The sequence below is a fragment of the Conger conger genome, chromosome 4 (genome assembly GCF_963514075.1).
Source record: "Conger conger chromosome 4, fConCon1.1, whole genome shotgun sequence".
Classification (NCBI taxonomy): domain Eukaryota; kingdom Metazoa; phylum Chordata; class Actinopteri; order Anguilliformes; family Congridae; genus Conger; species Conger conger.
The window spans coordinates 22,896,761-22,921,089 of record NC_083763.1 but is presented as its reverse complement, the minus strand read 5'-3'; the positions used below and the strand labels follow the sequence as shown (position 1 = coordinate 22,921,089).

Here is a 24,329-nt window from a genome sequence, read left to right as displayed (position 1 = left end):
GCTGTGTTTCTAGTGTGGGGAGGCCATACATTGCTATTGACTGTCAGTTGCCACCCAACTCATTTGCATAGCTCATAACTCAAAAACTATGAATTGTTTCAAAATGAAAGGGGGTATACATTTGTTAGCTGGACCCTTATCTTTAATATTAAACAGTCCTTTCTGTGAAATCCTGTTCCGAGCAATTGTTGCTGTGTTTCTAGTGTGGGGAGGCCATACATTGCCATAGACTGTCAATTGCCACCCAACTCATTTGCATAGCTGATAACTCAAAAACTATGAATTGTTTCAAAATGAAAGGGGGTATACATTTGTTAGCTGGACCCATATCTTTAATATGAAACAGTCCTTTCTGCAAAATCCTGTTCCGAGCAATTGTTGCTGTGTTTCTAGTGTGTTGTGGCCATACGTTGCTATTGACTGTCAGTTGCCACCCAGCTCATTTGTTATCAGCTATGCAAATGAGCTGGGTGACAATTGACAGTCTATGGCAACGTATGGCCACCCCACACTAGAAACACAGCAACAATTGCTCGGAACAGGATTTCACAGAAAGGACTGTAGAATATTAAAGATATGGGTATATAGAGTAAATATATAACCCCTTTCATTTGGTAACAATTTATAGTTTTTGAGTTATGGGCTATGCAAATGAGCTGGTCGTGAATTGACAGTCAATGGCATTGCATGCCCTTACCACACTGTAAATACAGCAACAATTGCTCGGAACATGATTTTAGATAATAAATGTATAATTTTATATATATTATACATAGATTTAATGTATGCCCCTTCATATTTGGCAACATTTTTTTCAAACAGTAAGCAGGTATGCAAATGAACCGACAGGGTCAAGCAATTTATGCTTGGCCTACAATATAGTAACTAGTCAAATAGCAAGCTAGTTGCTTGCTGACTTTTATAAGTTCTATCAGCAATGAATTTAAACAATGGTAATTATGTGAGGAAGCGCAGCAAACGCGGTAACTGTGTTCTCATTATTTAACGTTACTCAGCAGCTCTTATTTTGACGGAAAATCACAGGAAGTTGAAACCGGAACTTCTGTACAGGAAGTCTAATTGTTGCCAACTTCACGGAGCTATGCAGTTCGCAGCTAATCCGAAACAGCAGCAGTTGATCCTCTAGATAATTGACCGTGTCAACACGATTGACGTGATTGTTCAGCTGTACCGACCATCTTTGTAGTGGCTAATCCTTAAAAATGAACCAAAAAGGCACAGAAATCCGATGTTTTTTGATTGCCTAAATAAATGTGGATGGCACTGGCAGTGCTTGCCAAATTCATTTATCCGTTTGCCTTTCCACAAAGAAGTATTATCATTTCACAAATTAACCATGGCTCCATAATACACGCTTAGCACCCCCACCCATCCTAAGGAGGGGAAACAACAAAATAAGCAACAAAAATAATGACATAACATAAAACTCCACTAAAAAGAAAAAGGAAGAAAAATGTTTTTTTACCACTGTTAAATACTGTACACCACCTTCTGATTCCAATCTCAGACAAGGACAAGAGGGATACCAGTGCATATAATCCAACATAATTTTTGCCTACATGTAATTGACGCTTGCTTCCACTTTGATGGATATTGACCTTTTGATAAAGTTTTTAGTTCTGAGGTAGCAGTTAGGGGGTCCTAAGTCCTTTGAGGCCTGGCCTAGGACAAAAAGCCCTCGGTCCTTTACAGTTGTGATTTCAATGATACCACTCAGTTCACAGAAAATACACCTGCATCACCATAAGTAATGGAAGTGGGTCCATTACTGCACAAGGGCTATGTAGAATCGGTGTACTATTTCTCACTGGATCCCCCATGGTTCTACTGCACGCAAAGGATGATCTAACCAGGTGTATGGCCTCCTGCCAATCATCTTCAAATTATTCACTGCCTAAATCATCCTCCATTTAATGTCAGATGTTCATTATATCATATTTATCATGGGAATACAGTGCTGAGCATAAAAGTAGGAGAAAGTGGCGTGCAGCTTTCCTCACAATTTTTAGTCTCACCATAAAGAGGAATATCCTCTGAGGGTTTCGAACGAGATACAAAATCTGCCTAAGATTAATACTGGCATATGTTGCTTACATTTAGGTATTAATATTTCTTGTGCTATTTTTGTTAGCCTACTTCAATATCCCGATCTGCCTTTTTTCTGTATTCTAAGAAGGCTAGTATTGCGGTTTCATGTAACCTATAGATTAAAGCTTGATGCTGTGGTAAGTGACAAGAAATAACATCTCTGCAGGTGATAGTTTGTTTGTTTTTTTTAACGGGGAAGCAATAATAACTAAAGCATGTTCTGGCTGAAATCGAATAACCACAAAATGTTACCACAGATTAGATCTAGCCAAGATCTTGCATCGCCTCACAGCAAGGAGGTCCTGGGCTCGAATCCCCGTCGGCCGGGGCCTCTCTGTGCGGAGTTTGCATGTTCTCCCCGTGTTTGCGTGGGTTTCCTCCGGGTACTCCGGTTTCCTCCCACAGTCCAAAGACATGCACGTTAGGCTGATTGGAGAGTCTAAATTGCCCATAGGTATGAGTGTGTGAGTGAAGTGTGTGAGTGAATGGTGTGTGTGCCCTGCGATGGACTGGCGACCTGTCCAGGGTGTATTCCTGCCTTTCGCCCAATGTATGCTGGGATAGGCTCCAGCCCCCCTGCGACCCTATTCAGGATAAGCAGGTTAAGATAATGGATGGATGGAAGATCTTGCATTGTTTAGAACCAGTACTAAACCTCTGATGTAGACAAAATATGTTGGCCATGTGCACAAATTGCAATTGGAGCTTTGGGGAATAGATCAACGCTGGCAATCAAGGCGATTGCAACATCACACTTAGGCCAAGTAGTTACCGCTTATTCTCCATTCCCATAAATCAACATGCTTTGCTGAACAATGAAGATAGTACTTTACACGTAAAACTTTATTTAAAGGTATTGCAAGTAGTTTACTGAATTATACGGGTAGGCCATACCATAGCTAGTTTGCCAGTTGCTTGTGGTTAAGACTATGTACTTCAGGACTACTAGTCAGACGGTTCATTTTCTGCTCAAAAATATATATGATGATGTTTTGAACAGCAAACGGGTTTGTGTGCAGCCATTGTTCAGCTGAAAACAGCAAGTCAAACCTTGTGGACAAACCATGTGAGCCAGGGTGTCACCATGTCCCAATGAGGTGCAATGTAGCAGCTACTCAAATTACAATTGCATTTACAATTGATCATAGCTGTTCCGTGAAATTGACCAATCCACTTCACACATTTAATAGTCTCAAAGTTCATGATAAACGTTGACCAAAGGTTTCTAGCTGTAAAAAGCCTCCATTTCAAGCTCCTTATATTTATTCTAATTATTAGCAAAGAGGGCCACTAAAATATAAAGTCTATGTGAAGAATCTTTGCAGTGGTTGAGTAAGTATCATTCAGATACAAATGCAATAGTTGAACAAGCATCATTCAGATACAAATGAACAAATGGTCTTAAAAAGTTAGTCATGGATACTTAATCATAATTCATAATCCTATACCTCAGGTTGGGATAATATCCTTCCCTATCATCAGGCATACATTTCATTTATATTTATCCACCTCTATAAAAATTTTTTTTTAAATAGATCACATTGAGAACTGTGTTAGCTGAGTTATAAGGCCATCATATTGGTTCAGTTCGTGTGGATCATGGATGAGAATTGTGCAAATAGGGGAAAGAAAATAAATCTCCCACAATCAGCTGTTCCGTTCTTGGGGGATGTCCTGCTGGTTAAGGTACATTTTCAATTCAATCGAAATGAAAAGCCATTCCATTTTTGCAGTCAGTGAAACTAGGAGATATCCTGCTGGTCACCATGCCAACACCATTCTCTGGAGCAGTTTCAAGTATGGTGAAGAAAACTGAAATTTGGTCTCAATTTAATTCACTGATTGAGTTAGCCAAACTATATCCCAGACTTAGTAAAAATCAGTACAAACTATCTTTTGCTCCAATAAATTTAAATTCAAATGTAATTTATCTGAGCAGTTGAGATATTTCTATATCTAATATTGCCGTAGATTATCCATTGCCATCAGCCAATAGCAACTAATCTGGGCGATCAGGTGCCCCAAGTCTGCCTGTGACCACAGAATACTACAGTAGAGCAAACCCATTCTGCAGGTCAGCTGGTCAACCGCAGAGAGAAGTTGCGGTCCCGAAATTATTTTTCAGGATGCATTTCATGCGGATTCATTGGAACTGGCAGAGATTCAGATACTTTCAGAACTGGAAGTAAAAAAAGAAACTGGACATAATATTGTTAATGTTTCAATATTTGGTTGAATTATGAAATTGCTAGATAAATAAAAGATCAATCAATTTCAAAAAACACTTTATTATAAGTGTACTTTTTACATCTTTTGTTAAATTACATACAAATCGCCTTCTGGGTATTTGGAGAATTTATCAGTAGAGGACTCTGTGGAAATGAAGCCAGAGGGTGGAAAAGAAGTGAATAAAGGTAAACATTTGGCAAACGACAAAGCACAATCAGCCTGTGACTTTTGTGAATACAATACAAATATAAACATTTCTGTATAAAATCTATTATAGGATCGCTACAACTGTGTGAAAGACTGACAAAAAACTCAAGTCTTGAAAATTGTCCTTGCCTATCTATTTATCATCTTAAAAGTAAAGGAGTTTTCACCTGTTCACCTTTTCTTTGGTCCTTTCTTTGGGTCGTTTGAATCTGGTTTCGGTTTTGCGGACCTGGCAAATTGCTGTTTTGTATCAAGAAAAATAAATGCAGTGAGCCAAACCAGTGTTCATATCCCAGCAGTACACTGCACTAACAAAGTAACACTATTATTGCATTATTGTCTAATAAAAGAGAAGAAAATCTATTTCCTGAAGTCTGATCAGCATAATGCTGACTGTTCAGTCAGCCACTGGCTGAGTGGCTGCAATTATACCCTTATTGTTTAAATAGCTTCGTAAGATAGTTTGTAAAAGAACAAATTACTTAAATAGGCCGTTGAAAATGGTTTATAAATAAAAGGTTACCACAACAAGCGGCCTGTCATGGAGCACGTATCCATTGGTGTCCCTAAGAGCCTTCTCTGCACTCTTTTCATTTGGAAGTCCAATGAAAGCTTGGCCTTTCATTCGTCCCTCTTTCATTAAAACAATATCAAACCTGTGGAAAAAAAAAAAAGAGATGGCACCTCGTGAAGCAATTAAATCCCATAAAGGAAGCTGCGCAGCCCATAAACAAATTTACAAAATGCATGAAATAAAATGCAGGGAAAGACTGCTGCACTGAGAATTGAATACTGCAGGAATGTGAAGCTAGAAATCAGGAACGAAAGAAAATGCGGGGCTATCCACACAATGCAAAATGCCTCCGAGACACAAATCACAAAAGGTTGTTTTTATTTGATCATTCTTATCTGTGGAAAAAATTAATGTGGAAAGTCGAATGCGAAAGTGGGATGACTGTGGGGCTCATCATTGCACCACAGTGCATCAACCAAATGAGCCACCCAGTAGCCATTTGCTGTACTAAGTTGAGTCCATTATCTTCATATAAGCTATATAGAAAAATAGATTTGCCGTCTACAAAGGGTTTTGCAGTGCGCAGATATAGCCTCGCCCCTCCATTATATTATAATTAAACCTTAAAATATTCTTCTGGAGCCAATGCACTTTTAGTTTTTCTGCTCCAACAGTGCACAGTGCCCTGCATTTCTGGATAAAGGTGTATAACCACAAGTGTAATAATGATCCAATGTACAGTGCATGGATACACTGGAAAATATAAATGCCAATGAGAAAAAAGTAAACAATGTATGTAGAAGACTGAAGGATCCAAGTATGCAAAAACAAAAAATATAGGCACACAAAAACAGTAACAGTAAGTAGACATCTTTCTTATACAGCTAGTAACAGGCACACGCAGAGGCATGTATTGAGGAATCTTACATATTTCTCTCTGCCTCCGAGGAAATGTCAATGTATCTTCCATAGATATATTTCAAGTCCTGAACAGAAAAAAAGCAGTTATGATCATGTAGGAAAAAGTGGTAGTGAACCACTTTCATCTGGTCGTCAAGTGAACTCTCTGAAGTGGAACTCAGGAATTACATAAATTCCAGACCCCAAAAGTCAAGCAAATTACAGCATATAGGAATCATCATGTGGTTTCCTCCGTTTTCTTAATACAGGTACTCACCTTTTCTTCGACTTGCTTTGCAATGTTTTTTACGTAGAGTCTGCATGTGGGTTCTCCAGACTCATAATTTTTATACACGGACATCCTTTTAATCTCTGTTGTGATAGAAACATAAAATAACTTGCAGGTACAAAGAATACCAGTGATGCCAGTCTAGCATCAACTGGAATGATTTCCTAATATTGCAGGCAAAGCATGATTAGTCACCAGGATTGGTACACACACAATAGTACATTAATGATATTCCATTTGGGGGTTACCATCTCGGGAGAGTCGTCCTTTCTGTAGTTCTCTCCTGGAGATTAATTCTGAGGGGATATCATCATCTTCATCACCATCTTCCTCCTGTTGTGCTACGTGAGGTGTGGGATATATCTTCCCGAAGCCATCTCCTGGTTCATCTGTGCTGTCCTCCTCAGCATTATCTACAGGCAAGACGGGTTACAGGAGGTAAGCTCAGTCCAATCTGAGTGTTTACACATAGGCAATGAAATGCACGGGCATAACTTGGTGATAGGGTTATAATCCCCCAATATTACAAAACAGGCCGAAAAATATTAGCTATTAAATATGACCCACCAATATTGCAACTACAGTTATGCCCTTGTAGAAATGGACATATCATTTTAAGGAAATTACCATAGTTAATAAATGTTCTGCAGCAGGAGACGATTATGTTTGGAAAAGGAGCACCACGACCAGTTTTACAGAATCTCATGTGGAGGAAATTAACTAGTTCATACTGCACAGCTAGTGTAGAAAAGCCTGAATATTCCCACTTCTGTTGAAGCGGAGTATATTATTTGCTTAGCAGAGAACATTGTAAGTAAATGTAAATAAATAAATAAATGCACAGATCTAGTAGAAGCAGATATATAGGGTACAGTATATACGTATATGGGCATAATGAGTGGTCTTGTGTCGGGATCTGTGGGATTTAGTTATTTCTGCATAATTTTTTTATTTTATTTTATATTTTTATCCGATTTTTTCCCTTTCTCCCAATTTGGTAGCCAATTGGACCCCGTCTGATTCAATTAGAGCTAGTATTTAGTTACACTGCCCACACCCCGTCCCTCGGCGGCCGGCAGAGCGACACGCCTTCTTCAAGCCGTCTCGCGAGCCAATTATTGCTGCTCCACGTGAGCCGGCCAAACTTGACTTTTGGCAGGACTGAGAATCGAACCCCAGTCCCCGGTGTGCAACTGCAGCAAACTGCAACCGCAAGTCTGCTGCGTCTTAGCCTGTTGCGCCACCGCGGCTCCCAAAAATGTGGTTTTAAAAACAGATGACATATTGAGTTTTTTCAGTCATGGGAGCGCCAACCAACACAACACACTATCATGCTCAATATAATATTGTAAAGTCATTCATCAGAACTGCAAAAACTTTGGCAAATCTACCCTCTGTCTCCTTGGACTTTTCTTCTTGCATTTCAGTGGTGCCTTCCTGGATTCCCGTAACATCAGTCGTGATGTGGAACTCAATTTTTTTCTGCCCGCAGGTCTGTGGCTGTTCAAAGACATCAGCGGGCTGCAGGGCAGAGATGGATCCGCTGAGAGAGGAGAAGAGAGCAACTAACATCCCAGACACTTAGAATAACAGTTTTAATAACTAACTTAAAACTGTTTAGATGTTTTACTTTTACAAATTGCCTTCAGTTCAGATAAGAGCAGGTAAACCCTTCGGATGAGTCAGCATTCTTAAAAAACACCAGTCAATAGATTTCTGTTGGGTTAGCATGTGGTGGTGACTTCAGTTTTTAATAGCCTGTGGTAACGAGCATACTCTTACTAGTAATAATCTCATACAGAACAAGCCTTCAAACTAATTACATATCCCATCTATAATGTTAATGTATGTATATTCATTGTAACATGGTCCTCAGTTTATTTTTGTAAGCCTATTATTTGGCCTATATTGACTGTTTATATCCATATCTCAGGCTCATAATGGCTTCCTTGACTGTCACCGGCACAGCTATGACCCTCATGGCATCAATAACTAACTCCAAAGGCAATCAAAACAATCAGGAATCCAGACTAGAAAGTTAAGTCCTTATATCTGCAAAGAAGCGATTTATTACATCAGTCTAATCAGAAACATTTATGAAAAGGGATGCAATTCCTTTACATAGATCACTCCATATGTCCTACGCAGATCAGCTGACATGGATGTAAATACCCTCAAATTAGAGGTGACAGTCTGCACTTCAACTATATTGTTTTATTTAAAATCCAATTTGCTGCAATACAGAGCCAAACAAACAGGAAATGTACCACTGTCCAAATACTTATGAAGTGCACAGTATATTCACAGGCTACTCTACTTTCCGAAGCAGTAAACACATTTACCAATATATTTTCACAATCAGTACATAATCTACCTTTGATAATCAAATATGAGACTGCACCTACCTCTGTGAATCCACTTTGGGAACAAAAAGGAGGTCCTTTAACTTTGGCTTCTTCCTTGTGGAGGACCTTTTTTTCCCCAGGGATCTTTTGATTGGCTGGTTCACCAGCCCCATTAGCCTAACCATCCTTAGGAAATGACAAGGAGAGAGAAACAACAAACATGGGCATGCAAATGGCTGAAAGGTGAAAGTGAATTTAAAAATAAGAATAAGAAAACCCATATGCCCATGAGTCCCGCAGTGCAACTGGGGGTTAAATCCCCCAAAAAGGCACCTTCTAGGTTGTGACCCCTTCTCTATCCATTAGACTCTCTACTTCATATTTTGAGTGTTTTAATTAAAATTACATTACTCCTAAATTGAATTTTGGACCTATACTCCCACTATGTACCTAATATCTGCCTGAGAGTATTTAATAAACAACTTACACAGCCTAAGTCAATTAATGAACAAAAGAACACATTCAACAAATTTCAACAAACCTCTCTTTCTCCTCGTTGTCATCACTTTCATACTCCGACTCTTCTTCGCTGGAAAACTCCATCTCCTCCTCTGGCAGTGGGGGGTATTCTGGGGGGAAGGGTGGCATTGGGGGAGGTGGAGCTGGAGTTGGCTCGAACTGGTCCAGGAAAGACAATGAGCAATGAGTCAGGAAAAGGCTAGCCGCATTAATTATGACATTTAACTCATCATTTCTACCTCCATGTGTTCTTACCATGGGGGGTCTGGCTGTGATAGGACCAAATGGAGCGGGGAGGTTCATCTTGTTCATCAGATGAAGAACCTGTTGATCAATAAATGCCGTTTGGATTAAAAAGCTCATTATGAGCATTCAAAGCAAGTGGGGTTTTTTGTATACATTTCCAAAGCAGTTCATGAATTATTGCTGACACTAAGCTGTTGTTGCTTCAGGAAGCTACAATAATTGTGACCACACTTCTGTATGCAAATGAGAGAGAGCACATGCTCTCAATGCGTATCAAGCCAGAGTAATGATGAGAATGCTGGCATCCAGAGCCTTGGAAATCTGCTTAGTTGCACACTAGCGCCACCAAAAGACAGCACAAGAAATCCATCCATTAATCATATGAGCACCAAAGAAGGGCAAGCTTTTGACTCTGCGTAAACGTTAAAGCCATACAGTAACTCGTGCTTTTTGCTTAAACTTATTAGCACTATCTCTCCAAATTCGAATTCAAAACAAATGTTTTCCATTTGATTTTTAAGCTCTGAAAATGACAATGGTTACAGCAATTTCTCTTACAATCGACAATAACATTTCTGTGCAGCAATAGATTCAAAACCTAAACTACTAAATAAAACATGAAATTAAATATCACAAAAGAAAAATCACTAAACGTTTACTCACTTGAATATAGAACTTTGGCACACTCACAAGGGTATGTGCAATGTTTGTCAGAATTCCGTTTGAAGGGGGTGGGTATAAATATTTCAGACTCGGATTCGTCTGAAATTTCAACCTGTAAGGTCACAAGGATTTTTAGAAATTCTAAATAAACAGTGCTCTTTTATTGGGCTGTGCAGTCCACAATAAATGCTACAAGTAAGAAAATTGTACAAATAAGAGGAGTAGTATTCATGCTGAAAATGTTTTAAATGTGTTTGTTTATTTTGCAAATTTCAAAGTGTGCCTATATGAAATGCACTTGGTAAAAGATTTGCATGCAAGAAAAACGGCCTGCATCTAGCCATTCCCTAGCACAGCCCTGTTTTACACTATATTGGGCCCTGTACTCATACCCATCCCGAATTCATACCAATTGTCCTAATGGAGAATATATGTTTTAAATATAACACGTTTTCTTATGCTGAAAGTATTACGTCATGTCTCTGTACACCAGTGGATTAGAAATGGTTAGACATTTGATTTAAAATGTGAACACATGTAAGACATAGTAAGACATACAACATGAAGGCAGTCACTGGAAATGAAATGCAGAAGCAAAATTGCCATTGAATTGTAATTGAAATTATTCATGGAATCACTTGCATTTTTAAAAAAATTTTTTTATCCATAACATGAAAGACGATATGAATTGCACGTTTGGAAATAAATTAATAGAATAAAACCACAGCCATGGAAATAAAGAAGCAACGCAAAATGATTACCATAGCTCTTAAGAGCTAAATGGTCCATTTAAAATGCAATAAAGGAGCAAACGTAGATATCTGCCTGAAGACTGACATCAAAACACTTGGAAGCACCTTAGTGTATGAGCCAAGCAGCTTTGCAAACCCTTCAGTGTGGATCTGACGATTTTAAGGAGCTGAACCAACCAACAGCAACATGCCCCCACAACTCTGGCCGGAAGGCATTCAATTCTAATGGAGCTAGGGAGACAGTGCAATAATTGCACTATTCGTTCATGAAAAAAACCATTGCACATCTGTGGCATATCGCCATGACCAGCGAGGGCGCAAACCAATCCAATGAAAGGAGACGGGCCTTCTTACAAAATGCTCCATTGAAAGGAGAAATTAATAATCATGTTTGCGTGCCAACTAAAGCCCCTTTTCCACCGCAGGAACCAGGAACAATTTTGGTTCCTGCAGGATAGTTCCTGTACACCTTTTCAGTCCCTGCTCAGGAGGTAGTAATTTTTAAGCGATCAGGAACTATGGGGTGGAGCAAGTAGTCCAGTGCATCAGTGATTGGTAAACCGCAAACTTCCTGCAAATTGTCCTTCGCTAAGCAAAACTGCCATTTTTTAAATATTTGGTAGCTAGAAATTAGTTTACAAATTCTAAAGAAATTAATTTGACAGATTTCCAAACTACAGATGACTTATTTTACATGGAGCCAATAACATTAGAGCTTCCACAACAAACTTTTTTTTTTTGTACGCAAAGAAATAGCGTTCTAGCTGAATATGTGGAAAACCCTATCAACATCAAACATGGAAGGAATAAAACGTGGTAAAACAGACCAAAATTAAAAGGTTAGATACCAGGTTGGTAAGAGCAGTCCTCGGGCAGTCAGATGGCTGCCGGTTAGAACCCGCCCTAGGTTTGTCAAAGTTTCCCTGAGCAAGACGCCTAACCTCCAATTGCTTGTGACGAGCTGGTTGGTGCCTTACATGGCAGCCAATTGCCATTAGAGTGTGTGTGTGTGTGTGTGTGTGTGTGTGTGTGTGTGTGTGTGTGTGTGTGTGTGGATGGGTGGATGAATGAAAAGCATCAATTGTACAGCACTTTGGATAAAGGCATTATATGAATGCAGACATTTACCATTTATCACAACTCTTTGAAGTGGTACACAGGTACATATACTCACCCAAGGCTTGGAGCAGCTCCAGTCTCAATTAGGGGAATATTCAGTTGTTGCTCTTTCTTCACCTGTACCTCCTTGCCCTCAGTTACACTCCAAAGAAAATGATATACACTATTTGAAAATACATTATCAACAATAGGCTATATATAGTCCATCTATCTAGGTATCCTTAAAGAGAAATTAATTTGCTACAACAAATGCTACACATCAAACTGAATGTCAGATCTTTCAACACAATCATGGAAAATACCTGTCTGAAACTGGAGGATCCTTCAAAGTGGTGACACTTTCATGGTCCTTCGCAAATTCAACAACTAGTGTGTGATTCAGGATCTTCAGTTGGTGAAGTCTGGTCAGAGCCTTAAATGAAAGAGTGCTTCACTGTCTTGCTCTTGCACATGACAATATAACACACATGTATATACACATGTACAAATATATGTCAATAAAAGGATGTTGCACTAAGGGCTGTACCTTCCCTGCTGCTTTTTCATTTGAAAAACTTGCAAAAGCTGTGTGTTTCTGTGGGGGGGAAAGCAAGAAAGTTTCAGAACAAATGGTCAGGTAGGCAGCTATTGTCCCAAAACCATTAAGAGGGACTAATTGATTTCATTCAAAATAGCAATTTCAGTAGAAAAAGAAAAACATATCAGCAAATACCATACTTTCAATAATGAGCCATTTACGTGAACGTATCAGACCTACCAGCAATCCTTTATCTGAGAACACCCTCACTGAAACGGCACCAAAATATTTCAACAGATCTTCTTTTTCATCCCGGGTCAGTTCTGCAGGCAGGTGCCGTATTATCAGGGTCTTACTCCTTTTCGTCTGAACCAGCTCATCGTCATGATTCATTGATTGGGTCATCATAATGCTGTGTGACCGACATGGTGTTGGTGTTATTAAAAAAAAAATTTGCTCATAGTGATTAGAGCGAGCAATTGGTCTAACGTACCACTGCAGACAATGGAGAAGTAGCTATCCAGCAAGCTAAGTAAGGGTGGGTTTCACAGACACTAGGACCAGGCTACTGTCTGCAAAACTCGCTCTAAATGTGTCAACGTCTGAGCGAAGTTAAATCAAGCAAATCATTGCTATCCTTAACTAACTACCATTGCTAACGTTACAATGATTATGCGTTAATCTCATCACTGTTGTCGTTGTTGTTGTTGTTCCCATAACTCAGCTAATTAGCAAACTAAGGTTCGCTACTCCAGAATGAACGTTCACTTGCTAACGTTAGCTTCAAGTAGGCTACCTGGCCACACATAAAGATGAACTGGCTGCAAAGCTAACTAATTCTCGACCCACCTTGTTAAACCAAAAGAAAATCCAAGAGCAAGAATAGTACACGTAAACAGGAATGATAAGCCAAATAATTAATCCATTGTTAGCCGTGACACAAGACACAACGTTAAACATTAACTGGATAACGCTAACTTAATACACTCTACTAATATTAAGCGACTTACCCAGTTTGTTGTGGGTACACGCTGCAGCGACGCAATACACTCACTTCCGCCTAAATGAACGTGCCTTTTACGATACGACCGCCTACTCGGCCACTATCGTTGGTTAAAATAAAAGTAAATCCAATGAAACGGAGGCATATGCGGAAAATACATACTCCACGGCTGCGTCCCATTATCGACTCCGTGCCCCGGAAACCGATCTTTGTGCACTCCCTCCATCGAGATTTATGTATAAATGGAGACAGCGCCCCCTTTCCGGTCCCATGGATTCCTATGGGAGCTGCTCAATGGCGCGAGAAGCCAATTAACGGAGGCGGCCATATTGGACTATGGGGATTTTCGCACCAGAGGAGTATGCGCACTGGGTATCTAAACGTAAAGGATCACGGTATAGGCTAGACCACGTTTTACTAATTCAGGCTACAGAAATGTTTCTGAATGAGGGTACCGTATGTGAAATGCAACCAACAATAGCCAAGAACATACAGTATGTTGTAGTTCAGTGTTCAGATTGGACACATCGGGTTTTTGGGATTAGTTTACAGTAAATTGTTATGTTTGTATAGATTTTTAGTTTGATCCAATGTTGCTGGTTTCATATTATTTAGTGTCTCGAGGCGAATAGCAATGTAAGATTTATGTTTTTACAGGCTATTGTATCCTTCTGCCATTTTGTAGCTTTAAATTGGCTGACCATGTGTAAGATCTGCAATTGGGTATGGGAATATTTTATATAGATTTAACTTTTGTAGACAAAGAGTTAGACTTTTTGTTACTAATGTATTTAGGAGACCTCAATAAAAAAATCAAATTCAATTATATGGTTTTCAAATTTGGCTTTGTGTGGGTGAAATGTCCCAAAAATACTCACATAACCGCATCCTTGCCTTTTATATCAACAGCATAACCCGATTTCAGTGAAAAATAATCAGCTAAATCTTTACACAAACTTTTGCATTATAGCAATTATTCATTCATTTTTCCAAGGCATTTTACAAAAGTGAATACACAGCTTAAATACACAAATACATCAAATTAACCATAACGTTTAGCCTTGGGGCTTGCAATGTCGGTCTTTGGATCGCATGTTTTTATGCTTTTAGTATTCAGAAGGATTATTTACCATCTTAAGCCACAATATGTCGCAAATATCTATGCATGCCATGAAGAATGTAAGTGCTATGTTCACACTGTGCTTGAGCTGTATTGCATGCAACTGCATAAAAAGAGGTGATACAATTTTAACTGATCAAAATCAGGACTGAGGGGAAAAAATAGACTCCTAATTAGGTTGTTAAACACCTGTGTTTAACTTCCCTATATATTTTTTATACCCATAATCCTGACACAATGCAAGTTTGACTTGATATCAATTGGTATGTCATATTCTTCATAATGGGGCTTTTTTATGGCTGTGTGTCCACGCCTTCACCAGTTAGGAGCCTATTGATTTGTCTTTAGCTTCAGTTAAGATTAGTAAAAAAATGTTGTATCCTCTTTTTGTGTAGCCTAGCATTTTTTATTATTCATGGCATGCATAGCCATGTCTGACATAATATGGGTTAAGAGGGTAAATAATCCCTCTAAACATGAAAAGCACTTATAATTGTAGTTGGAACGAAAATCAGCATACACCCTCAGTTGCAGACCCTTGATATAGTTGGTCAAAAATTACATGTTGGTAAGAATTGGACGCTACATCGGCACGTACCTTGTTAGGTTGAGACCCATATACTCTAAGGACGAGACACAGAACTGTTGAGTCTGAAGAGAGTGTTTTTTTATGGCACCTCCTAAATTCAATTTATGAAGTAGGCTTGATGTTTTTCAGGAAGTTGCCTGATGTTTATTCAAGCAGCCACACAACAGACTGCTTAGTCGGTGGCTAACCTCCTTGCTTTCAAATGGCCTACTGAAAGCACCATCCTCATTGACTTGCATTATACCATGTGTGTATTGTTCCTTTGTCAAAAAAAGTAACTGATGTTGAGATCACATATGTGATTTGCTCTATCAAAATCAGTTGCATTGACCCCATAATGTATTTTGAGTTTTAGAAACTACTTGAAAGAGGAGAATGTAAGTTATCTCTCCACTCCAGATGTCAAAGGAGTTGTATCTTGTTGCATTTTGAGTGCCACCAAACCATGTTTTTTGAGAAAAGCGGCTTCAAAGTTTCATCGCAAGAATTACTTTCACTTTCACATCTTGCATCTATAAGCTTGCATATTATGAAAGCCTAGATATTGTTCTCCAAAATTAAGACGAAAGCCTAAAACAGCCAAAAATGAACATGCTTACTTAGCTTGCTGGATAGCTACTTCTCCATTGTCTGCAGTGGTATGTTAGACTAATTGCTCGCTCTAATCACTATGAGCAAATGTTTTTTAATAACACCAACACCATGTCGATCACACAGCATTACAGGCATTTAGCAGACGGTCTTATCCAGAGCGAGATACAATGAAGTGCAAATCAAACCCAGGGACAAGTGCGTTGAGGACCCTAGAGGAAAGTACAGTTCCAAGTCCTAGCATGATCACTTGAACCCTTGAAGACTACACCAACTTACCAACTAGCATACCACGGTTGGCAGCTAGAATACCCAGAGTACTACAATAGCTATACATAAGTGCTATTATAATCTATGGCATACACAAGGCTAACCATGGTAGTGAGGTAGGGAGGGAAAGGTGCAGCCTGAAGAGATGAGTCTTCAGTCTGCACTTGAAAATGGTCATCCACAGGAAGGTCATTCCACCACCGTGGGACCAGAACAGAACAAGAAGTGCAGGTGTGACGAGGGGGAGGTGCCGCTGGTTCAGGTTAGCGGTCATTCAGAATTTTGGAACTTCACAAATTCAAATGCAAGAAACCTCAGGATGCAGAACTTGAATTTGAAGATGTATTTTCACTGGTCAGCCATCACCAGCTGACCAGCCTGTCAGCATGGACTGTCCACCAGTTGGCCACCAGCTTATTTTACCAGCTTAACCAGACCTGACCAGTTTTGTCCAGCTAATGAACAGGTTTGATCAGCCGCAGACCAACTATGGCCCAATAGAAGTGGCAAAAACACAATTTAAACCATCTTAGAATCCCAGCTGGTTTCAGTGAAAATCTAATAAATTAACTCATGAAATGTGTATCATCCATAATATATACACTCACCGAATATTTTTACTTTATTACACCTACTTATTCATGCGATTTTTTAATCAGCCAATTGTGTGGCAGCAGTGCAATGCATACAATCATGTAGATGTAGTCAGGCGCTTTAGTTAATGCTCACATCAACCATCAGAATGGGGGGAAAATGTGACGTGACTTTGACTGTGGAATGATTGTTGGTGGCAGAAAGGGTGGTTTGAGTATCTCAGAAACTGCTGATCTCCTGGGATTCTCCACACACTTACCTCTAGAGTTTGCAAAGAGACACATCTCTAGACGGTGCAAAAAAACAAAAGAAATCCAGTGAGCAGCAGTTCTGCAGACAGAAACGCCTTGTTAATGAGAGACGCCAGAGGAGAATAGCCAGACTGGTCAAAGCTGACAGGAACACAAATAACCACACATTACAACAGCGGTATCCAGATGAGCATCTCTGGACACACAACGCATCATAACTCTAAGTGGGTAGGCTACAGCAGTAGAAGAACAAAAAAAGAATACCTAATAAAGTGTTTGGTGAGTGTATATGCTGCCATGAAGCACAGTTCATTACCTATTGTCTGTTTTAAGTAATGTAAATATGTAATGCCCTTTGACATTACCTTCATCTTATCATCATCAATGTTGGTATTCTATTGTGGCATAACACATGTAAATTCTAAACAAGATGAGGAAAAAATACTTTCCTGAACTTGTCACATATCATTTTACCAACAGAGGTCAGTATTAACAACAAAATATACTGCAGTCTAATGTTCTGTAAATGCGGCTTTGTTGACTTGCACCTTAACAAGCTGAAGTATTTCTCATCATGTAAATATGCTTGACCTCTGAAACAGGCTTTTCCTTATCCAGCTAAGGCAAATCCAGCCGTTCAAATGATGTGTAACTGTCCCGAGCAATCATAATCAGTGTAGTAACTGTTTAAATGCAGATGCAACCATTTCAGAATCAGTGCTTCCAAGAGAATATTGTGAAGTGGAACCACTATTTTCCGGTGGTGTGTGTGTGTACAGTTAAATGCAAGTATTGGGAAAGTGTTGTTGTTTTAGCTCTGTACTCCAGCACATTAGATCTGAAATTAAATTAAGCATATCATTCTATGTATTTTATGGGGATCATGTGTAAAAAGTGCTGACACAGATCACCCAATATGAATGCAAATATCCTCAAATTGAAGCTGACAGGCACAAATATTAACATATTACTCATTGTTTGTTTTTTTTTCAAATCCAAGGTGCTGCAGTACAGAAGCAAAGCATGGGTACTGTCCCAATTTTGCATTTAACTGTATACTATTACTAATGACTTTTTTTGCTCATAAATATTACTGTTACAAGTACCATTAGTAGTAGCTAGAGTACAAATACAGTAGTTTAAAAAGTAGTCAAGCAATGGCTATTTCTTAAAAGTAGGTCAACAGTGTCATAACAGAGCACATATTAAAGCAATGTCGGACTCTCACCTACTCTGCCACATGCCTCACTGCAGTCTGTATGTGTGGTTCAACAGGAAGTGGCTTTAAAACTGGCACACGACCAAGCAAAATTCTGGACTCCACTGCTTCCTTCCGGGCTGTACTGACTTTCTCTGTCTTCAATTGCATTCATTTAAAGTTGGGTCAGAGAACACAAACCTTGAGATCAAAGCTAGTCTACTTCTCCACAGTGATGAGTTCTCAGACAGTTGTTTCATCTTTGGAAAAAACTTTGACTTTGATAAATATTTTTGCACACAACGGGAAACATAGAATATTACATGGATGCCAAAATGTAGCTTGGTTAGCAATTGTATGTAGGCCATAATCTTAGACCTGAGAAATCATTGGTAACATGCTGAGGACCACAAAGACTTTTAGGCATTTTACAACCATGTTGCAATGCAATTTTACTCATTGCCATCATATTTGGTCCAGAAAATCTGTACTGTTGTGGTATATGTAGAACATTACTCATTTTCCAAGTAATAATATAATACTCCTTATATTACTCAATTTTTAATTTGAGAAACCGTTCATTTATAAATAATAGGAAATATACAACATTCACAATTCTCTCATTGTAATTGATAAATGACCATCAGAAATGATGCACAGAGAACTATTTCAAAGAAAGATCAATCCTCTACTGAGGGCTTCTCTATGCAATCTTGTCTGTTCTCAAGAAGTCTCCAAATTCCTGCCCAAATTAGGTCTTTTCTTCAGGACAACACGGGCATTCCTCGGTCGGGGAAACAATGCTCCTTTTCAGTCTGGCCTACTCTGAAATTTCACAGGTGAGGGGAGGATCAGCGGACATTTGATCCCGCTCTAGGCTCCAGCAGTGAGAGTTTAAAAAGAGGGAGTGGGGCTCCATGTGGCCAGTCCTGTCAGCTGTCCAGCCAGTGACAGAAATGTGTAAAAACAGCTCTGAGCTTGGCCAAGAGAAGTGAAGTGTAAATCAGCATTATGGCAATAACACTGTTTCAAATTGTTATACAGTGCTGTATGTGCCATAAAATATTACATGAGACCCGCTTTATGGCCATTAGACCATAGTGTTTATGTGACAGTCCATACTGCAGGCAAGATTAATTTGGTAATTTATTCAGCCACTGTATGTTGCTTCACACAGATTTTCTTTAAAAAAATTATATTTATTTCAGTGTTGTATTATTAAAAAAATCATTCCATGATTCTTTAAATAATGAATGTTATGTTCTGCAGGGAAAGATCTTGAAATATCAACTTTGTCAAGCCTTATATTCCAACCATATTTCAGCTCATATTTATCTCAACAAAACCATACAAATCCACTGCCCACCCTGATACTGTACATGTAAATGATGATTCAACTTTAGATGCTGAACCTTTTCATGAACAGCTATTACATTACATTACATTAATGGCTTTTGGCAGACGCTTTTATCCAGAGCGATGTACAGCTGATTAGACTAGGCAGGAGACAATCCTCCCCTGGAGCAATGCAGGGTTAAGGGTATGTGCAATGGTGTCTTGCATGAATATTGAAAATAGATGAGCGCTGAAGCATATAGGCCTAGTTAAATATAGTATAATATATAGTATATAATATATAATATAATGTAATATAGTTTGAGCAAACTGCTTTGTGACTTATATCTTCTGAGCCAGTAAGATTTCGCTGTGAGCAGAAAGACATATTTGTTGCCTTGAGTCAGGCCTTCATTAATGCAGTAATCACCTCATGAGATCTGACCTAAGTTCAGTGCTTTCTGAAGCCATTTGTATGTGCACCAGTGTAAAGGACCATAGAACAGGATGCTAACCAAACTGACCACCCAATTAGTATTGCTACACCTGACAGAAACTTTTCACATTGCATGTCTCAGATTCCACTTCCCAGGCCTCAATAGAGGACCTACAAGATCTTTGTTTCTGACTAAAAGGACATTTTATTAGAATTAGAATGGTACTTCTTCCAGCCACATAATTTACATAATGTTCACAGAATGCATTTAAAAACTTAAATTTCACATGGTATGTACTATATTCCATTTAAAGATTACTTGCACATGTAAAATACTCTTTGGGCGTATAAATGAATATAACTGTTTGTGGAAATAATAGGAAACTATGAATAATACTAAATACACTGAAACTATGCAATACGATCTGGTACAGTGGCATCTTGGAGAAAACTTGCATACAACTGATCTAAAAAAACATACATACAAATACAGTGCCCTCCATAATGTTTGGGACAAATTTTTTTTTTCTATTTGCCTCTGTACTCCACAATTTGATATTTGTAATAAAAAAATCACATGTAGTTAACGTTTGTCAGATTTTAATAAAAGGCATTTTTATTTTGTTGCATATCCTTTGCATGCCATGACTTCCGGATGTCCGTCACTTATCAACATCATCAGAGACTGGATATCTTATTTTTAGGTTGTCCAAAAGCAATACTTATGGGAATTGGGGAGTAGGTTTAGATTCAGATGTAAATTATTCTGATACAGTATGGAAAACATTTGTTGGTTAAATGGCTTTAAATCAACAAGGGTCCAAGGTATCAAATGAGCCTCAAACCACCATGCTGCTGCCAGATATGCAGTGAATATGAAAATAATTGTTTCTCCTGAATATTCACAGGAATAGTTCAACAAATTTGTCAGGAGAAACAATTATTTTCATATCTACTGCATATCTGGCTGCAGCACAGTTGTTTGAGGCTCATTTGATACGTTGGACTTAGATTAGATTTAGATTTTAAAAAGCAAACCTCACTTAACATTGTGCATGCAGTGAGTTAACCCTTTCAGTCCAAATAGTGCCATATGGCATTCAAGTGTAACTACCTTGTAACTACAAAATCTAATTTTCAAAGCCCGATACAATCTTACCCCACTCTACCTCTCTGAACTACCAATCTCCCCATTCCCTCAGGGCCTCCACTGCAAATCTACTTACCGCCCCTTCGTCCAACCCCCGCAGGTTTGGTGACAGGGTCTTTTCTCAGACTGCACCCAGGCTATGGAACTTCCCCCATCCATCCAAGACTCTGACTCACTCCCCTGTTTCACCTCCCATCTCAAGATCCATTTATTCAATACTGCACTAATCCCCCTCATATCTCCTAGGTTAACCCCCCCCCTTACCTTTAAAAAAACCATGCTCAATTTTCTAAACCAAAGCCAAACCCCTTTGAGATTTGGTTTGAGCCACTTCATATTGGGCTTAGGACAGAAAGGGTTAATATGCATCTGTTCTTCCTATGTGTATTGGTGTCCATGTGTCAAGAACAATACAAAATTTGTATCAATACAACATAGACCTGGCTTCTGCTGTACTAAGGTGGAAACATGAAACATTACTGTGATGTTTGATGCCTGAGCTCTTTGACGTTTGCTAGTATTAACCAGATAATTTGTTGTTAAAGAACTTGAAAAGTTATGCTTATGGTCAGGTTTCAACTAATGAGCTTCATGTGTGGAGATGACAGAATTTATGTTACATGGTAACTTTATTTAAATTAGAGCACATCGAAAAGGATGTTGAATCTCCCTAAATGTCAATGTGAATATTTGTTTTGAAATGTTACATTGACACATAGCTACAGTCTAACATTGTGATTGTGGTTACAGTTGACCCAATGTGAAAACTGGAGTGTTAAAACTTTTATTCTTTGAAAAGCGTACACATATAAATATAAATATACATAGCTCAGTACCAGTTTTGTTTATTTTATACAGCCTTTTGCTAATCTTTATGAAGGCTTGTCCTTATCCAATAAAACAGTCCTTAGGAATTGAAAGGAACACAGATTTTTCTGCCAGTATATCTTACTGGCACTGTGCATTTATTTGTCTTTACTTTATACAGATTTTCACCAAATTAATATGATTATTTTTTGTTGGCGAGAGCACAGCATAAAAACAATTAGCAAATGATAAAAGCAAGGTTACGATGGAACATGTTTGGTGACCATCTGACTTTTGAAATTGTCAGCTGAAAGTCTCTTTCTACTAAAAATATGTGTTCAGCAGATGTTGGGAACAGCTGTCCCGTTCATTGCAAAACGTAAGTGGAGAGGAAATCCTCAGAAAAGGTTTCATGATCTGAGGCGACCCTTGCTGTCAGCCACTATCCTCAAACGGTTATTACTTTGAATGAGGAGGGAATACAAATGTCTGCCCGGTTCGTAAACCCAGATCACCCCCATCTAACTAATTTTTTTCAAGTGGTAGATGAAACAGTTTCTGTGGTAGATTCGGTGTTTAAAATGAAACCCAGTATTTTAAAAGCTGTGTACATTGTACTTTCATTAAAGTAGTACATTCAACTATTGCTAATGCGACACTACGAAATTTTAAACAATCAATAGCTTGATGAAAGCTTCAATGCAAAATGCACGCAGGGGCTTGAAATCCCTCAGTAATTTCATGCCTCAAAATCCCATGAGTACCATTGCTTCTGATAAGCTCTTACTGTATGACATAATGGATTTCTTCTGGTTTCTGGGAGTCAAGCACCCAGGGGCATGCAGGGTTTTGGAGGGTATATACTGAGAATCAGGCACAGGGGTCATGTAGATTGTGATCACAGTGGGGTGGGGGATGCTTGGGCTCACAGACCAATCACTGCAGCCAAAAAGGCACTTTTGCCGTCACAGGGAGGGGCATATGCTTAAGCATATGTTGAAGTCTCTCTGTGCACATGTCTGATGTTTGACATGGCAACATGTCAAAAAGGGACCCAACCCAGGGCAGAGATACAGCTGTTATGTAAAATGGGCTTACATGATGCATGCGTGTGTTTATGTGCACATATTGTATGTGTGAGTGCATATGTTTATGTTTGGCCCTTTGGGTTTGTGTGTGTGTGTGTGTGTGTGTGTGTGTGTGTGTGTGTGTGAAAGAGAGAGAGAGAGAGGGGGGAGAGAGAGAGGGGAAAAAAGAGAGAGAGGATGTGTGTGTGTGTATTGACAGTACTTCTCTCAGATTGGTGTGGAATGCTAATGTATGCTGGGTCTACATTCACACTCCTAACTTGGTGCAAAGTATACTCAGTATACTGGAATAATGTCCAGCATTTCCACAGTACCCAAAATGTGTCAAGAAAAACCTTTGGTACTGTAGAAATGCTGGACATTATTCCAGTATACTGAGTATACTTTGCACCAAGTTAGGAGTGTACACACATATGTTTTAAGATGCAATCTGTACAGTCCCATGTACCATTTCAATATATTTAATTATAGTAAGACCCCACTATAATTCCATAAGTGGGGTCCAAAAAATGCAATCGCATGAAATTTGGGGTCACATTTTTGTGAATAGATTTGAAGTGACTGTAAAGGTAAATCTATGAATAGATTCAGACTATATTGCATGGGGTTATTATTGCATGTATTAAGCATCAACAAAATTAGAGAAAGCAAATGCATTGCAATATCGACTGATATAAGCCTAAACATTTCCATCTATTCCTTTGTGGGGATTAAATGGGTGGAGTGAAATGTATTACCAGACTCTGAGCTATTGTGCAGGCTCCTTCCTTACATCAATAATTCCCTGACCGAATGGCCAATACATGTTTTTGTTTCAATTCCTTACATATTAATTGGAACTTGTGGATAGTTCTGACAATTGACACTTTTAGTCATTCAGCAAAATTAATTAATTAATTAATTATTATTACCTGCCCCCACAGATCATGTCTTTGGTGCTCACACATACAGTTGGCCTTAATACCAAACAATTATTGTAGATAAAATCAACCAAAGTTGACTTTCATTTGGTTAATCTCAGTCTAAAGGTACTATATTGTGTCATTCCATCACTTCCAGTTTCACTAGTGTATGCTAGAAAAATGCCAGCATGCATGGGAAAAGCCAAAGAACTGTCAATTCAGAAAACACAGATGGTAATTGACCATCACAAGTTAAACATACCGCATAGCACTGTAAGGGCAATAATAAAACTGTGTAAACCATATGGAATGGTTGCAAACTTGCCAGGAAGAGGATACAAATGCATATTATCCCCACGGACGGCAGGAAGATGGTGAGGGAGGTAATCCAAGGATCACAGTATAAGAATTGCAGGGATTGGTGTGTCTTGGGTTCACCAAGTCAAAAACAAAATAAATAAAATGGAACCTCCATACTGGCAAACTCTAGAAGGGTGGCGCAAAGACAGTACAATAAACAAAACCAAGCATCTTGGGTTTGCCAAACCTCATTGGAATTATGACTGGAAGAGAGTGCTATTATCTG

General features: G+C 38.8%; 1 protein-coding gene across 3 annotated transcripts; it reads right to left on the bottom strand.

The window, feature by feature from the left end:
- Positions 1 to 4,377: 4,377 nt before the first annotated feature.
- Positions 4,378 to 13,630, bottom strand: rnpc3 (RNA-binding region (RNP1, RRM) containing 3). Of its 3 annotated transcripts, none has more exons than XM_061239764.1 (16): positions 13,420 to 13,630; positions 12,650 to 12,821; positions 12,419 to 12,466; positions 12,195 to 12,304; positions 11,948 to 12,034; positions 10,022 to 10,133; positions 9,368 to 9,436; positions 9,135 to 9,271; positions 8,654 to 8,779; positions 7,640 to 7,791; positions 6,497 to 6,661; positions 6,237 to 6,331; positions 5,987 to 6,045; positions 5,069 to 5,201; positions 4,713 to 4,785; positions 4,378 to 4,481 (listed from the first exon to the last, which is right to left on the bottom strand). In XM_061239764.1, exons 2-15 carry the CDS (start codon positions 12,815 to 12,817, stop codon positions 4,717 to 4,719), a joined length of 1,530 nt encoding a protein of 509 aa, XP_061095748.1. In that variant the 5' UTR covers positions 12,818 to 12,821; positions 13,420 to 13,630; the 3' UTR covers positions 4,378 to 4,481; positions 4,713 to 4,716. The 3 variants fall into 3 exon arrangements, with proteins under 3 accessions (XP_061095748.1, XP_061095746.1, XP_061095747.1); XM_061239762.1 differs by having other exon boundaries at positions 4,721 to 4,785; XM_061239763.1 differs by lacking the exon at positions 13,420 to 13,630 and adding an exon at positions 13,259 to 13,409 and having other exon boundaries at positions 4,721 to 4,785.
- Between the last annotated feature and the right edge of the window lie 10,699 nt (positions 13,631 to 24,329).